This window comes from Squalius cephalus (assembly GCF_949319135.1).
Source record: "Squalius cephalus genome assembly, chromosome: 9".
NCBI classification, from domain to species: domain Eukaryota; kingdom Metazoa; phylum Chordata; class Actinopteri; order Cypriniformes; family Leuciscidae; genus Squalius; species Squalius cephalus.
The window spans coordinates 3,085,379-3,104,031 of record NC_137130.1 but is presented as its reverse complement, the minus strand read 5'-3'; the positions used below and the strand labels follow the sequence as shown (position 1 = coordinate 3,104,031).

Genomic DNA, 18,653 nt, shown 5'->3' with positions numbered 1-18,653 from the left:
CAATGAGTGTGTGTTACGTGTTAGTGAAGCGGTCACAATGAGTGTGTGTTACATGTTAGTGAAGCGGGCGCAATGAGTGTGTGTTACGTGTTAGTGAAGCGGGCGCAATGAGTGTGTGTTACATGTTAGTGAAGCGGTCACAATGAGTGTGTGTTACGTGTTAGTGAAGCGGTCACAATGAGTGTGTGTTACGTGTTAGTGAAGCGGTCACAATGAGTGTGTGTTACATGTTAGTGAAGCGGTCACAATGAGTGTGTGTTACGTGTTAGTGAAGCGGTCACAATGAGTGTGTGTTACATGTTAGTGAAGCGGTCACAATGAGTGTGTGTTACATGTTAGTGAAGCGTACGTAATGAGTGTGTGTTACGTGTTAGTGAAGCGGTCACAATGAGTGTGTGTTACATGTTAGTGAAGCGGTCACCATGAGTGTGTGTTACATGTTAGTGAAGCGTCCGTAATGAGTGTGTGTTACGTGTTAGTGAAGCGGTCACAATGAGTGTGTGTTACGTGTTAGTGAAGCGGTCACAATGAGTGTGTGTTACGTGTTAGTGAAGCGGTCACAATGAGTGTGTGTTACATGTTAGTGAAGCGTACGTAATGAGTGTGTGTTACGTGTTAGTGAAGCGGTCACAATGAGTGTGTGTTACGTGTTAGTGAAGCGGTCACAATGAGTGTGTGTTACATGTTAGTGAAGCGGTCACAATGAGTGTGTGTTACATGTTAGTGAAGCGTACGTAATGAGTGTGTGTTACGTGTTAGTGAAGCGGGTGCAATGAGTGTGTGTTACGTGTTAGTGAAGCGGGCACAATGAGTGTGTGTTACGTGTTAGTGAAGCGGGCGCAATGAGTGTGTGTTACATGTTAGTGAAGGAGTTGCAATGAGTGTGTGTTACGTGTTAGTGAAGCGGTTGCAGTGAGTGTGTGTTACGTGTTAGTGAAGCGGTCACAATGAGTGTGTGTTACGTGTTAGTGAAGGAGTTGCAATGAGTGTGTGTTACGTGTTAGTGAAGCGGTTGCAGTGAGTGTGTTTTACGTGTAAGTGAAGCGGACACAATGAGTGTGTTTTACGTGTAAGTGAAGCGGACACAATGAGTGTGTTTTACGTGTTAGTGAAGTGGTCACAATGAGTGTGTGTTACGTGTTAGTGAAGCGGGCGCAATGAGTGTGTGTTACGTGTTAGTGAAGGAGTTGCAATGAGTGTGTGTTACGCGTTAGTGAAGCGGGCGCAATGAGTGTGTGTTACGTGTTAGTGAAGGAGTTGCAATGAGTGTGTGTTACGCGTTAATGAAGTGGTCACATTGAGTGTGTGTTATGCGTTAGTGAAGCGGTCACAATGAGTGTGTGTTACGTGTTAGTGAAGCGGTCACAATGAGTGTGTGTTATGCGTTAGTGAAGCGGACGCAATGAGTGTGTGTTACGCGTTAGTGAAGCGGGCGCAATGAGTGTGTGTTACGTGTTAGTGAAGCGGACACAATGAGTGTGTGTTACGCGTTAGTGAAGCGGACACAATGAGTGTGTGTTACGCGTTAGTGAAGCGGACACAATGAGTGTGTGTTACACTGTGTTAGTGAATGAGTGAGTGTTAGTGTAGCGGAAAATATTTTTTAAGAAATGAATATTTATATTCAGCAAGGGTACATTAAATTTATCAAAAGTGACTGTAAAGACATTTATAACGTTACAAAAGATTCTATTTCAAGTAAATGCTGTTCTTTGTTACTTTCATTCATCATCATCAAAGAATCCTGAAAAAAAGTATCACAGTTTCCACAAAATATATTCCAAAATATATGAAAACTCAGCTTTGATCACAGGAATTAAATTACATTTCAGATCATTTCACATAGAAAACAGTTATTTTAAATTCTAAATATATTTGACAATATTAGAGTTTTTAATGTATTTTTTTATCAAATAATGCAGCCTTGGTGAACAGAAGAGACTTCTTTCAAAAACATTTTAAAAATCTTATTGACACCAAACTTCTAAGTTCTTAATAAGAACCATTTCTCGATTCCTACTGTGTAATTCTGAGTTTGTGTGAAACTGTCATAATTTGTATGTATGTTTTTGTCTATTACCTTCTTGGTCCACTCAATGACCTGCTGCTCCTTAAAGTTTTTGTACTCTTGTGCAAAAAACCTCTTCAAGAGCTTTCTGATAAGCTCCAGCGTGACCTTTGACACCGGCAGGGCCGCCACCTGAGCAATGACATCAGCCAGGCGTCCAGATCCCTCAAGCACGACACACGGCGTCTTGTTCAACATTGAATTGTAGATCGTCTGTGAATAAATATGTGAATTTGGATTAATGAAAGAACATTCAGCTACTGTATGATGATCTACGAAACTGATTCCTTTCAAATCTCACGTTTAGAGTTCCTGGACCACCATCCAAGACCACACAGACCACCGGTATCTTCACGTCACTCTCTGATGGAAAGACAACACTTATAAACAGGCGAAGCACTTCACAAATAATCAAAAGTGACCAGTGTTAAAGAGCCATGAAATCAAAATGGTGTGGCTTTTATTCATAATTTTGAGATCATCTGTGTTACACTGCAAAAAAGATTTTCTTACTTATTTTTATTATGTTTTTCATTACAAATATGTAAATATTCTTAAAACAAGATACATTAGTGGCTAAAAGTGATATCCGGAGGGGATATTTGTTTTAATGACCCTACAAGTTCAATTAAACCATCAAAATATATGAAAAATATTTTATATTGTTTAAATATTTTTAAATAAGGGAAGACAGAATTATTTGGCAAAAAAGGCCAACTACAGCTACAGGTTTTATTTTACTATGCAAATACAAAATGCAAAAAGCATACATTGACTAGTACATTGCCAGTTATTAATATTCTGTAGGTTCTCTCTTGTTTTTGCATGTGCTCATAATTTCTTTATATGACACCATGACCAAAAAATATGTTGGCACAATTTGGCATGTTTCATTGCATTATTACCACAAATAAAACAATCGATATAAAAAACAGAAACAGAATACAATAGAACCTTTTGAATAGAAAACAGTTATTTGGAATTTTAATAATATTTCAATAATATTCATTAATAAAAAATAAATTCAGCCTTGATAAGAGACTTCTTTCAAAAACATTACACAATTCATACAGACTCCAAACTTTTGAACTTATACTGATGGTTATTGTTCTACTGTACTGTACAATAATTTATCATTACACTGCAAATCTATATTTGATTTATATTCCATTATTGGCATGTAATTAATACTGTGATTGCAAAAACCAAATTATATTCAATTATGTGTAATCTAATGAAGCTGCACCTCTGTTTCCCAGTGATTGCTGAGAGATGAGTCTCTCCAGACGGGTCCGCAGCTCAATCTCAACTCCATAATGTCCATGAGTGCCATCATCCACCAGCAGAAAGTGCGTATGATTGATATCGAGACAGGAGAGACGGTCCTGGCCCTGCTCGTCCAGAGAGTATTGTGCAGGGAAACAGCCCTAAAAGAGAAGGATGACAAGACCTCATCAAACTTTGATGTTATAACATCGTTAATAGCATCCAGTTGACAGCAAGTTCTGCAGTTATCAGCATAAAGCTGGATCTGGTTTAATATGCAGTGACAAGCAGTGCCGGATTCACAAATATATTTGCAATGATTTAGCTGGGGGTTTAGATTTTTATTGCTTGTGATTTCAGTGCACTTCTTATTTGGTTGTTAGTTTTCCCAAAGGCTTTAATTTGTAGCGATGCACCGAAACCAAAATTAAAGTTTTAATTGAGCAGAAAACCAAAACTGAAATAATAATCTAGTAATTGATCAGTCATTGAACACATATTGATCATATTGAACACTCAAATAAAAACTGAGTTGCATATAAATATTTAAGATGATCGCCTGAACTGAGGAGCTACAGCGAATTTGAAAGTTCAGACTTTGTTTCATATCTGAAATAACAAAGCATATTGTTATTATTGGATTAATACTTTAGAATTAAGGATCTCAGTTCATCAATATGAAGATCAATGCCGAACGTCGCATGAACAAACGAACAAATGAATCCACTTGTCGGAGAAAGTGTTAACAGCGACGGAGATGACGGCGATATCTGTTTTTTTATCTGATATTTATTATCCGGGTGTTAGTGAGATGAAAAATGAATTTAAAAAATGACACTTTTACATATCAATCTGTTTATGTGATGGACATGGGTTATGCTCATTTTTGCTCGCCCGCATCTTGAGTAAAACGGCTCTATATTTAATGAAGCACATACAAAAGATCTGAACCGGAAGCAATGCAGAATGTTTTTTCAGATTTTGTTTTTTTACAGAATTCGGAAGTTAGTTGTGCATAACCTGTATTAAAAACAAGAAATCGATATTGTCAACCCAGCCCTAGCATCCAAACTGCTGAAAGGTTAACTGTTGTAGCCATCAGCAAATTCATTTCCGAATATTTTTTCAGCTGCCGAAATTTAAGGTGCATCATTTGATTAGATTTGTTTTGTGAATATGTTGTGGTGTATGCAAAATTATTTTGTAGCAAGGTTTGTTGTTCACCTTTATAATTAAGCACCCATTTTGGTCAGCAGGAATGGACTGTTTCAGCCCTTTACTTTAATTAATAATTGTACAAAATTCTCAAGGGGCAAATATGTTTCCATATTTGAGGGCGGCTGTTGAGAATTCTCATTGGATCACATGACGTAGCCAGGTCTCCTCAGGTGCACTAAATGATTGATTAGCTGCCTGTGTTTGGTGTGTTTGTGTGTGTTCCTTTTCCTTCTCTCCTAAAAGAGAGATTTCTGTAGAGTTGGTGTGTTCCGGAAATTGTACGTTTATTCCTTTTGAATTTGTGTCAATTCTTGAGATTAAGTTTGTTCTGTATTGTCTTTTGTTTATGGAAACCATACAACTCTACGTCTGATTCCCAACTATGGCTTGATTCACATGCTGCCATTTACAAATAAAAGAGTATGGTTTGAGTACTGGATCCACTGTGTTTTAAAGGACACACCATCCTGGTAGAACATTTCCTGAACCAAATCACTTCTAAACTTTACACTGATCTTGGGTTGTTCATTACATGGTGCGTTCAAGTCTTCCTGGGAAGTTTGTATTTTACGAGTTGGGAACTCATGTTTACGACGTCGGGTGCGTTAATCTTTCACTTTCATCGGAGCGAGATATACCATCTCTTAATTGACCACAAGCTTTTTAAACTCTACTTTAGAAAATGAAGAACAAAGAATGTGCATCAGGCGTATTTTGCTTTTTTATGTTTTTAATTAATTTCTGAAGTTTCTAACTATTTACATAGTTATATTACAAAGCTATTTTATATTTTGTGCAAAGAATAAGCTTGTTTTCTCTGACAATATCACTGCCAAATATTCCAGCACATTTCTCACTGACACACACCCAACTCATAAAGATCAGGGCTTAATAAATTCCCAAACTTTCCACTCTTATTTATGACTGTGGTGGAGTTCATGTCAGTAAATATGATCTCATCAACATGACTTGAATGCACACTGGGCCCTATTTTAATGATCTGAAACCACAATCATTGTGGTTTTGGCGTAACGTGAAATAAACCAATCAGAGCGTCATCTCACATTCCCTTTAAGAGCAGGCGCGCTTGTTCCATGGCGGATTGCTATTATAACGGCGGATTTGCCAGGAGCGGTTCACAGCCGAGGAGACCGACGTTCTCGTCAGGGCCGTAAAACACAGAGAAGTGACATTGGGGATGGAGAAACACACCCAGATTAGCTTCGGTTAAACAGGCGTATAATAATTTGGGTTAATGTGTAAGCTAGATTTATGCCTATTTTTCACATCTTCATGGACACCACAATGATTTCCCTCATGTGGAATATTTTTCCTTGTAATTATGGATGGTTTGCAAAAATGTGAACTGCTGCGTCTGTGTAGATGAGAGAAGCAAAGTGTGTGTGCGTTCTCCTCTTTTCGCTGAACCGCCCCCGGGAGCGCATGTTCATTCCCTAATTTACCGACGTGCGTCTGTGGAGGGAAAAGTCTGCTGTGCGTCGGGTGCAAAATAGGAATGATTGTACAAAGTCAGTTGCGCTGGGTGCAAGATAGGGCCCCAATACTGTATGTACTCAGGTGTGGGCAACATCTGACCTCAGGATTGATCAGTGTTTGGCTGTTGTGAATGACTCCCCAGGGTGCCACACCGATGACGACGATCTGTCCCTCCTTCAAACCACTGCTGAGTGTGTAATCTCGCACGGCCATGCCCACGTGCTTCATCACACCTGCGTGTGTACCTCCTGTCAGGATCCACGCACCTGCCACACACACAAGCATTGGGACTAGAGAAGTGTAGTCGTCTCAAAACAACAAACCACCAAAAACTTGATTCTGCCGCTTGCGCTAGACCTGTTTGTGACGGGTCTAATCCTCAGTCAGTATCACTGAGAGCTATACACTCTGTTACATCCTACCTATATATTTATTATTTAGCATTTAAGGCATCATAAGCCCCTTTCACACATTCAGTCCTTTACTGGTAAATTACCTTTAAGAGATCATGTGTGAACAGGACCGTCTCAAAAATACCAGTAAATGGGTTCTGGCAATTTACCATATTCATTCACAAAACCAGTCATACGCGTCAATTTCTTTAAATTGAGATTTATACATCACATGAAAGCATTACATCAACATCACAACTATTTGAAAATCTGGAATCTGAGGGTTGAAAAAAAATCAAAACATTGAGAAAATCCCCTTTAAAGTTGTCCATTTATGTTGGCGATTGTGCTGCATTCACTCACAAAAATAAATGTTTTATATATTTACGGTAGGAAATTTGCTAAATATCTTCATGGAACATGATCTTTACTGAATATCCTAATGATTTTTGGCATAAAAGAAAAATGGATAATTTTGACCCATACAATGTATTGTTGGCTATTGCCACAAATATACCCGTGCGACTCATGACTGGTGACGTGATCCAGGATCACGTATAAGTTCGTAAATTATGAAAAATGAGTTCAGTATAAGCAACTCTATAGAAGGCAATGTATTTAATTTGTAAAAGTAAATGCAAAATCAATTATCCTCTGGGATAATAAATTAAACTGAACTGAACACATGCATTAAACACCATTAAGAAACACAAGAGAAGTTATTGTTATAGTCCTGGGAGTGAATGGGCCATCACGCTGGTTGCTAAAGCAGTGAGTTGAAGAAAAACTGATAATTAATTAAATCATGAAAAATGTAAAATAATTTAATCCTTTTAAAATAAAAGCACCTAAAATAAAACAATTACTAAAAAGCTGAAATATTTCATTTGTTTACCTGAATGTCATGTGACCATTAACCAACATCAGAGAACCATGAACATGCAAATGTGTGTTACTTGATTTATTGAATTATTGAAATATTGAAATTATTGAAATATTAACTTAAAATCAAATATACATGGGTCAATGACGTGACGGGTCATTTTTTTTGTCCAAAGGCCTTAATAATAATAAAAAAACAAATATATAACATCCAAAGTATGTAAGGTAGTACAACTTGATCTCTTTTACTGAATCCAAAAGGTTTTAAATATATTTTACTATATATAAAGGTATTTTAAAGATTTTGAAGTGTCAAAAGGTCATTCGGTAAAACCGATAATAGTAAATATTTATATGGAATAATATTGTTTTTAATAACTAAAGGAACTACAATAATACAAATATAAAGCAGATAAGGCTCTTTTTTTTTTTACATTTCTCCTTTTCTCCTTTCCCTGTGCAATATTTTACTTGAATATGTTGGAGTGTTTAGAGTAGTCCAATAAATGATTACATTTATGAGATCAGTGATAATTTGTTTTAATATTTCTTCTGTGGTACACACTGTATACTATCTCAACATCAATGTCAAATCAGTTTTTAACTTTCAAATCAGTGGTTAAACCGAATGACTTTTTTGGTGACATTTTTTCCATCTTGTAAAAAATGACAAAAAACAGTGTTAATTGATTGTACAAACCACAAAATCAAAAAAGTAAACTAAAAAATGGTTTCAAATATAGTTATATCTCCATTCTATTTTTTTACACTTTTAAAAACCTTATTCGTCAATGACCCACATATAATATTATGTATTTATCCAACTGTATATAGAGAGCTATGCGATAATATAGTTAACATTTTGCACTTATTTAAACAATCAAGCAGTTGATATATCATGCATCACCTTCACGGACCTTCCTAAAATAATTGCCTAGGTAATTTTTTGACAAAAATTATTTTTTTGCACAAGTCATCTCCTCGTGATGCTGGCCACCTCTGGTAAAATCGCCCACATCCTCACTTTAACAGATCATGCAATTCTACCCCTGTAGTATAATGGCCTATGTCAAGAGTGTGAAGTCAGAAGACAATGAGACTTAGGCAATATTACAAGCTTTTCAAGATGGCAGCCGCATCAAGAAGAACGAAAATCTATTCAACCTCTGAAGTTAGGTTCAGTTTTTGTGTTTTCTGAGAAACCTGAAAAAATGACTTTAGGAAGGTGACGATATATAGTATATTTTCACTGTACCTGTGGTCTTGGCGACTTTAATGAGGCCCCGACGGAACTTGTCCTTCAGGTGATTCTTCATGTGGAAGTTTTTGGCTCCACCGGTCACTGAAATCAGCAGGTTCGGCGAACGCAGTTTCCACTGTTCTGTCATCAGCTGGTACAGACTCTCACTGGTCGTGTCCGACGACACCCGAACATACTAAACACACACGACAGAATCCCTTCTATGAGTTCGTATATATAATTCTAGCATAAGACAAAGGTGAATGCATTTAACCTTCTAACTGTGATGGAGGAACAGCCTGAATAATAGCATTTTAATTTGCATTTGGAAGATGGTTCCATAAGAAAATTGGTATTATTGTTGTCAGATATAATTTCTGATATGAAATATGTTTGTAAAATAATCCTGAAAAAACTGTTTGGGAAATTTCCGTCCTTCTACATTTAATTTGTACTGGTACTTCTACTATAATATAATTTTACATTGTTTTCAAAACGATCCCCATTCACATGGATCCACGAAAACGACTAGACATGCTGTATAATGCATGCCAGGCCAGTAGCTGCCGATGTCACTTTGTAAAACACGACACACCTATAGACTGATGCTGCGTCCGAATATGCCTACTTGCCTACTATGTAGTAGGCGAGAAGACAGAGTAGTATGTCCGAATTCATAGTATTCATAAAACAGTAGGCGAAAAGTACCAGGATGATTGAGATACTGAGATTCTGAAGTGTGCATTTGACTTTACTATCCCATGATAGGGATGGGCGGATCGATCCTGAAGTATCGATACTTTCGATACTGACGTGGTATCGAAAAGGATCGATTCTCACATAAAAATATCGATCCAAATGTGTGGGTTTTTTTTACCAGAATTTTTTTATTAATTTAGCACGCAATTCAGTGCGTAAAATAAGCTTCTAAGTGGAAAAATAAGCGAATGTTAGCGGATAATTGTGTAGGATAGAACTTTTTCTCCTTGTCATCTGGATACAAGACGAAACCAATCAATCACAGAGAGCGTTCGATGCTGGTGCTCACAGGCCCAGTGCGTTTGGGAAACGAAGCCTTGCTTAGATGACAGAGAAACAACCGGGAGTTATTTGGCAATAAACAAACCAAAAGTGTACATAACGTTTCAAAATGTTGACGTCAGTAAGATTTTTTTAATGAAATTAATATTTTTATTCAACAAGGATCGATGCATTAAATTGATCAAAAGTGACAGTCAAGGGTTTTACACTGTTAAAAAAATCTACTTCATATAAATGATGTTCTTTCAACTTTGTTCATCAAATAATTCTGCATAAAATGTATCATGGTTTCCACAAAAATATGAAACTGTTTTCAACATTGATAATAATAAGAAATGTTTCCTGAGCAGCAAATCAGCATATTAAAATGAATTATCATCATGACTTAAGTAATGATGCCGAAAATTCAGCTTTGATCACATGAATAAATTACAGTTTACTATGGCATAGAAAACAGATAGCCTATGTTAAATTGTAATATTACAGTTTTTACTGTATTTTTGATCAAATAAATGCAGAAGAGAATTAAAAATCTTACAGACCCCAAACTTTTGAACAGTAGGCTAGTACTAGTAGGCTAGTACTATAATTAGGGTAGTTTTGTAAAAGTCACTGACTAATTACAGGGGAGTTGAGAGCACAAATCACAAAATATTTAGGCCTAGTAGTCATGAAAACGTATTCAGATTTAGCATATGATGCATTCACCTCATAAATCATGACACACTGCTCTAGCACAGGAAAGTGCATACAAGTTCAAGTGCATGCTTTTAAAATGAAAAAGTATTGGTATCGTTATCGGCGATACTGGCCCTGTATTTACTTGGTATTGGATCGATGCCGAAATTTGCAGTATCGCCCATCACTATCCCATGAGGCCATGGGAGAGGATGGTGAATGGCGGTAAAGCGACGCAACTGAGGCCGTAGGTCACATGATAATGACAACATGGAGGATGTAGTACGCCCGATTTTCATTCACACTAAACACATTCATACTATACAGAACGTACTTATGGTGTGAACACACCAAATGTGAAGTGTATATTCGCATCGCGTTACTCACTCTAGATTACTCGCGGGATGTTTCTTGTTTTTCGCATTACTCGCGCGAATAAAAACCTTGCGCGAAAAGGGGTGTCTTACGCACATCATCAACAACAACTAAATTTCTAAGCGCCATACGAATTTTCCGCTCAAGTTGAAATTTCAACTTGCGCAGATGATGCGATTGAGGCGAATTGCGGCAAACGCTTCGCGTCATTCGCATTGCCCGGCGCGAATTCGCGTCTTTGCATTGACTTTGTATGTAATCTAGGGGAGAGCGGGGCACAAAGTAACGCTTTTTGACTTTCTCAGTTTGTGTAAATCTACTTATGGTTCAGAGTATTTTATTTTATTTTATTTCCCACATGTCTAGTACAATTATGTGGTTTTGTTTTATTAATACAGTATATACTTTTTTCTTGATATACCCCGAAAGAATGGAAGTGAAATGTGACAACATGCCCCATAGGTGGGGTACATTGCAACATGTGAGGGGCATATGACATATGACAGCTTAAAATGTTATCTGATCTAATAAAAAAAATATACAAAACAAACTAAAATATTTTCTAAATAAAATACAATTAAAAAACTTTTTCATATAAAATAATGGCAATTTTTAATAATTAAATATAAACTCATTTTTGAGTTTTGACTACGAACACAGGAAAACACAGCTATACAACAGTTCAAAACAAATAAATAATTAGTAATTTCTGAACATTGACTCTCAGTCTTTATTCACCTTTTTCTCACGTTTTCTCAATAAAATTAATAAAAGTATAGAATATAATAGCATATTTCTAATAGGGGCACATTGTAACGCAGTGTGACAACATGCCCCGCCTGCACAACTGGGATTTAAACCCTGCTAGTGTCTTCTGCTAGTTAGCGAAGCATTAAAGAACTATCTCAACTGTTAAATAACATCTTGGAGATTAAAATAATATCAGATTTGTCTTATTTTAAATAAACACAAAAAATAGAGATGAAAAATTAACTGAAGTAAGAAATTTACTTGTGCTATGGTTTAATAAATGTCTATGGATATCTTCCAAAAAAATGTATTTTGGCGCAATTTTTTCTCTATATAGTGTTGATATGGCAACTAGTAAATACACCAAGTTTCGTCATCCTAGCATGTGTGGAAGTATTTAAAACAAGTGTATTATTACAACTAGCCTGTGTTACGTTGTGCCCCGCGCTCCCCTACTTGTGCAAATAATTTGCATTTGATGTGAACACGCCATTACTGTTTTAATGGTCACGAAGTAAGTTTTAAACCAAATGTAGTACCGGGAGCCAAAGTCTCAAAAATGGGTTGAAAAATGGGTTTTTTTCTGTTAACTTTGACCATAAGAACCAATAATTGGAGGGTATTCTCTGCCGGAAATATCGCGAAAAAAAACTGTGGCCATTTTAGTGTATGCACCCTTTATTTTTTATCAGAAAAATGTGAAAAATGCTCAGTGGGTTTGGTAGGCTGTCAATAAATGCATTCCAGATACACAGAACACATGTGCTGACAACATCCACTGAAAAAATAACTCTTAAAACACATTTCTACATGATTTTGCATCAATTTAATGTGCCAATGTGAAGTGTGGCATTGCATGTCTCTGCACCGGGGACCCCAACAGATGTTCAAGGATTGAACTTGCGACAGGGACACGTAAGCAGGCCGCGTGTGTGTGTGTGTGTGTGTGTGTCTCCTCAGGTGGTGAGGGTGAAGGTCTGTCCCCAGAGCAGTATCTGCAGTGTGCCACCCTCCTGATTATCCCACCTCACAGACCTGCACCTACTTAATTAAGTTATGTTAAATAATTTCTTTTTTTCGTTAAAGTTGTGATAGTTGTCATTAGAGGCAATAAAATAATGAAAGTCATTTTGCTGTATTATATTTCTTGTGTGACACATTTCCATTGGGAGAACAGGGTTATGTTGAAATTAAAAAGATGCCTAGGCCATGATGCTTAATAATGTGGACATAAAAAACATGTTAAATATCCAGTATGTCTTTCGGAATTTTGAGAGTAGCCTACAATTCTATTGAGGTTCTGAGCCTGCTGAGCAACTATTAGTGAAATCATCACTGATCCAATAGGTTAAATTTGTAATAGTTGTCATTAGAGGCAATAAAATAATGAAAGTCATTTTGCTGTATTATATTTCTTGTGTGACACATTTCCATTGGGAGAACAGGGTTATGTAAGTCTTTTGGAATTTTTAGAATAGCCTACAATTCTATTGAGGTTCTGAGCCTGCTGAGCAACTATTAGTGAAATCATCACAGATCCATTGATTTTGGTTGGATTTTTATGATTTTTTCTGTGGAATGTGTATACTGTTTGGTGAAAAGAATGACATATTGACTGATGTCATAACTTGGGGGAATAGTTGATTGCCAATGAAGTAAAGATGAAAATATTGGAAAAAAGTGAGAAAACGCCTATTTTTTTTTGCATTAAATTGATGCAAACTCATGTAGAAATGTGTTTTAAGAGTTATTTTTTTCAGTGGATGTTGTCAGCACATGTGTTCTGTGTATCTGGAATACATTTATTGATAGCCTACCAAACCCACTGAGGATTTGAGGAAAAAATTATAATTTTTCACATTTTTCTGATAAAAAATAAAGGGTGCATACACTAAAATGGCCACAATTATTTTTTCGCGATATTTCCGGCAGAGAATACCCTCCAATTATTGGTTCTTAGGGTCAAAGTTAACAGAAAAAATACAAATAAAAAGTATGGCAGACCATGTCAGGTTCAACCCATTTTATTGAGCTTTTGAGACTTTGGCTCTCCGACTACTACTTGACCGTATGCGATTTCGAACGAATTATGAACACGTAATATGCATGTGATGACATCACTGTTTTCACAAATTCACATTTTTGTAGTTTATACGGAGACGATAATGGTCTTGTTTTCAAAAAATGTGCACTTTGAAACTATTCTCAAAAGTTAGCATTTTCAGGCCCTCAAAATGCCGTTGTGTAAATGAACGTCTAAAACACAAAGTTTGGCATTTTTTGTTGAAAACGTTGTTGTGTAAATGCCCCCCCCCCCCCACCACGACAAAATACACTTATATTCAAGATTCAATCTATGAAATCAAGGCTAAATATCTTAGTGTATCTTCTCAAGTAGCCTAAATGTTTCTCAATTTAAGGACTTTTATATGTTTTAACTGGAAAACAAGACAAAATTCTCTTTAAGAAAGTGATTTTTTGTTGCAGTCTAGTTTTTAAATCCTCTTTCAGTGACTCTAAGCTTCACTAAATAGACACTTAATCACCTACAAACATGAATAACTTTTAACATCCATGGAACCTTTCCATTGGACAAACGGTTCTTTATAGTGTTAAAAGGTTGTTTAGATAATTAAAATGTTATTCACACACACACACACACAAAAATAGGTTCTTTTGACAACTGATTACTGTAATGGATCTTCTATGGAATTGCTGAAAAAAAAAAACACTTTCGGAACCTTTATTTTTTTAAGTGTATAATAGAAAGGAGGTCCGTTTGAATCAAGTCGTCATTTTACCTTCCCGGTTTTCTGTCCAAGTCCACCAAAGCTGATGTCTCCAAAAGCATCGGTGGGCACCTCTCTGACGTGCCTGTGTTTGTCCCACTGCTCCCCAACATAGTCCTCCGGTTTGATGGCCTCATCGCAGTGCTGGGTCTTTGAGTAACCACACTTACAAATCCCCTTCCTGTCAATGATAATCCATGTTATCCACACATGAGTTACAGCCCAACACGCACACCACACATATTGTCCGAATGTCGCAGAACCACACACAGAAGCGAACAGGAGTGCACGTGATCTTTAGTTTACCTCTTGTCAAGTTGCATATAACCAACACATCATGAATTATACTTCATCATATTTTATATACACAATGACTTTTAAACTAATAGCTCACCAATATATTTATATTGCACAAGTCATGATTATTTAATGCGTCATTATTATAAGAGAAAAAGCATGGTCATATCTTGATTTATAGTTACAATGAGGAACTATTAAAAGACATTTATCAGAAGACCTAATCGCTCGAGAAAAGGAGTGCAAGTAGAGGAGATCAAAAAGCACTTTCTGCTAGTGCCTTGTCAGCATAAATAAGAACTTTGAAATCAATAAACCATTGTAAAGATGCTAATGTGGAAGTAATATGGTCATGTTTTCTTGTGCTGCTGTATTTTGCACAAATTGCAAACTAGCTAACGCTAGGGAGACCAATGTACAAATAGTCTAACCTTTATGAGATCACAGATGGATCACAATTTCCATATCTTTTCAGGTTATAAAATTATTTACTTTAGTGATTGATCTCAAACGAAAGAAGCTACTCAGCACTAATCTACTTATTAAAATTTAAATAAGAGTCCATAATTACCCCAATACTCTTTATGTGATCTTCTGAATTTAAGGACATAGATAAGAGATTTTAAGGAGTGATTTTAAGATGTAGATAGAGTTGACGTGGAAGCGCCTACAATCAAAACCTCGGTTTTACTCATTTAATGGAAGGAAATTATTATACAGCTTGATGTCATTATAGCGCTTGCAAACATTGTCTAAGGAACATTTCTTATCTAAATTCACTGGAAAATAAAACTGACAAATATCAGCGTAACACTGATAAGATAATTAGTTGTCACTCTATATCTCCAATAATATCTTAAGATGATGTTTAAATACCTAACCCTTTATGATCAAAGCTCTGTAGTTTTAAAAACATGTTATGCAATATAATACAATGATGATTGAGAGATGAACAAATAATCCTTCCTCAAAAGCCTGATGATCATATTTGATACTCACATTTGAACATGATATGGATAATCAAATAAACCTAAGTTGCTTCAGTCCGGTAAGTGTTCATCTTGAAATATTACTAACAATATATAAGTTATTCTTAGGTGTACTTTTATAAAAATCAGTAAAACATGTGAAACCCATCTGAAGATGTTTACAATTATACTAAAAGGCCTTTTACTTGTTAAAAAGTATAAACTATCAATCATACGACCGAAGGCATGTAGTAGATTGAGTGCAAGAGTTTTTTTTTAGTAAAGTTTTCATCATGTTGATCTTTAAAAAATTGCGTATCAAATATGATACAGTAGGTTTTATAGGGTTAATTCCTCAGAATGATTCAGCTTTACAAGTCAAGGTCATTAAACACATGTCTGATCTGCCGATCACACACACACACACACACACACACACACACACACACACTCTCCTCATACCTGGCATCATCCACATAGAAGCAGCACTCTTTCTTCTTGATGTTGTTTTTAATCCAGGAGGTGAGCGAGTAGCGCTGTGAGGGAGAGTTAAACAGATATGGGCAACCTTTAACAGCGCTCACAGCGAGTGTTTGCACGAGGATCGGCTCCAACGTTGCCTCATCCATGCTCATATCAGAGACAGTGAGTGTGAATGAGACGGGCAGACGTATAAGAGGGGGAGGGTGTGTACTGCACTGCAGTCAGACTGATGTCAGACACAGGGACGGAAGCACTACTGAAAAACGGACAGGGTCTGAAAGGGGCTTAAATCATGATTTGTACTATGAAAACATACTGCAACTTAACCACAGTAAAAATGACTAGATTTGAAATGCGTGAACTGATCAAATGTGTACTTTGAAAAACAAGTTTTTAATGTTGTTTATATGTCTATGTGGTGTTTTTAATATGCTTTAAGACAAATTGTAAATTCATAAGTCGACACCATTGCTGAGTAGCCTGGTTAAAATCAGACCATTCTCATTAGTAACTGAGTTATGGTCTGGCAAAGCTTCATTAATAACTCATTTCCAAAGGGGCGTCACCAATGGACATCGCTCAAATGCCTCTGAGCGCAATTGGATAGACCTAAAACCAATCAGAGCGATCGTCATCGTGTAAAGCCATATGCTGCGTCCCAATTCGCCTAACTTACACTACGCCATAAAAGTATGTGCTCTTTTTGTGAAGAAAAGATTTTTACTTTTGAATGTGTAGCAAAAAAGTAGGCAAGCTTTGGGACATACTACTTTGTCATCTTTATCGGACGGATCTGTCGCGTGCGTCCTGTCACTTAAACTGCCCTGTCAATCATCTTGTCACAGTTAAAATCCTCTATTAAATCTAATTTAATTTCCTACCGTTTTGGAGAGAAATGTACATTCATCTGCCAGTGGGTCTTTCATGGAGACTGTCCTCATGTGTTTGCAATTTGAATATAATAATGCATTTAAAAGTTGAACGGACGTCGCTCAAATGCCTCTGGGCGCAATTGGATAGACATAAAACCAATCAGGGGTGCGTTTCCCGAAAGCATCGTTAGCCAACTATGGTCGCAAGTTCCGTCGTTATCAGCATAGTTCAACGATTTGGTGTTTCCCGAAACCATCGTTCCAACGAACGTTCGCAAACAGCATCGCAAACTTGTGTGGTTGGAACGACAGCTCTCGAGCTGTGGTTAGAAGCATAGTTTCTAGTTTACATGAGATGTAGACTGAATAAATCCTTATCTTTAGCAAAATAAGCAAGCTGACATTCAGTACAACCCGTGTTATTTATTTAGAATACATACCAATGTAATTTACGTCTTTTAGTTTGTCAAGAGATTTAAAGCACCGTTTTTGAAGACTGCGCATGTGCGAACGTGCTCTACTATGTAAGAACGAGCCAAATATTGAGTCTGCTAATAAAGCAAAATAACTGAGAAAAATTAGAAATGGTCTTCAGATGCCATGTCTGTAACTTATATGACAAAATCTAGCGTTAATTCGATCTCAAACAGATTAATTAAAATAAGTTATTAGTCCACCACATGCGAGACATCATAAACCAACGTGGTTGAACGATACTTTGCGACATACGGTTTTGGGAAACAGTCGTGACTAGCTAGTTGATTTCTCCAACGATGCATCGTACTATGGTAGTTAAGCAGCGAGCTATATAGTTGTATGGGAAACGCACCCCAGAGCGATCGTCATTGTGTAAAGCCCGCCTCAACGTTTCTGATTGGTGCCGTGATTTCTAGGCCATGGAAATGGGCTTGAATGAGCTCTTTGCCAGACTACTTCTCGAGCAAATCTGAATTTGCCGGAAGTTGTCTGGGTTTTCCCAGGCTAATTGCTGAGTATTTTCTCCTTTAAACTGCAGTGAACTGTGATAGAAAATACCCATTTTATGTAATGGGTATTTTCAACATTAAATGTACAGAGAAATGCAGACTAAGGATGCTGAGGTCAAAGGCCATATATACTTAAAGGGGTGGTATAATGCCCTTTTCACAAGATGTAAAATAAGTCTCTGATGTCCCCAGAGTGTGTGTGTGAAGTTTTAGCTCAAAATACCCCACAGATATTTTTATATAGCATGTTAAAAGTGTTCATTTTTGAGGGTGAGCAAAAACGCACCGTTTTGTGTCTGTTCCTTTAAATGTAAATGAGCTGCTGCTCCCGGCACAGGGGGCGGAGCTTCAAGAGCTTGCACTCACACAGACATGCACTGAAAATTTCTAAAACTTTTAGCCTTTTATGTTCAAAGCGGAGTCAGACAATGATGGAGAGACTCAAGAAGAAGTGACAACATGTAGAAGCAACAGGACATTTCTGAATGGTTAGTTCAGTGGTTCTCAATCCTGGTCCTGGGGACCCACAGCTCTGCACAGTTTGTATGTCTCCCTCATTTAACACACCTGATTCAGATCATCATCTCGTTAGGAAAGAGCTCTGAACTGAACTGGGTGTGTCAGATAAAGGAGACATATAAAATGTGCAGAGCTGTGGGTCCCCAGGACCAGGATTGAGAACCACTGGGTTAGTTGATGAGTTTATGTAGCTTATGTGTAGTTATCTTCTAGTCATTGATTAGCATATTCTGTCTTGATAATCTATAAATCGTCTTCCGGGGGCGGGGTTTATGTAAACTTCAGGGTTGGCGATGACACTAACCCAGGAGGAATGTGGTGTAGTCTCTACC

The 18,653-nt window shown here is 37.0% G+C and overlaps 1 protein-coding gene across 1 annotated transcript in view; it reads right to left on the bottom strand.

Annotated features, from left to right (window-relative positions):
* The window catches only part of trpm2 (transient receptor potential cation channel, subfamily M, member 2), a 51,177-nt gene extending 35,080 nt beyond the window's left edge, over positions 1-16,097 (bottom strand). Inside the window, exons 1-7 of the mRNA XM_079881970.1 lie at positions 15,924-16,097; positions 14,209-14,377; positions 8,579-8,759; positions 6,149-6,315; positions 3,315-3,495; positions 2,370-2,431; positions 2,081-2,281 (exon numbers count right to left, since the gene is read on the bottom strand). Coding sequence (XP_079738096.1) covers positions 2,081-2,281; positions 2,370-2,431; positions 3,315-3,495; positions 6,149-6,315; positions 8,579-8,759; positions 14,209-14,377; positions 15,924-16,096 — 1,134 coding nt within the window. The 5' untranslated portion in view covers position 16,097. The remainder of the gene's footprint in view (positions 1-2,080; positions 2,282-2,369; positions 2,432-3,314; positions 3,496-6,148; positions 6,316-8,578; positions 8,760-14,208; positions 14,378-15,923) is intronic.
* Between the last annotated feature and the right edge of the window lie 2,556 nt (positions 16,098-18,653).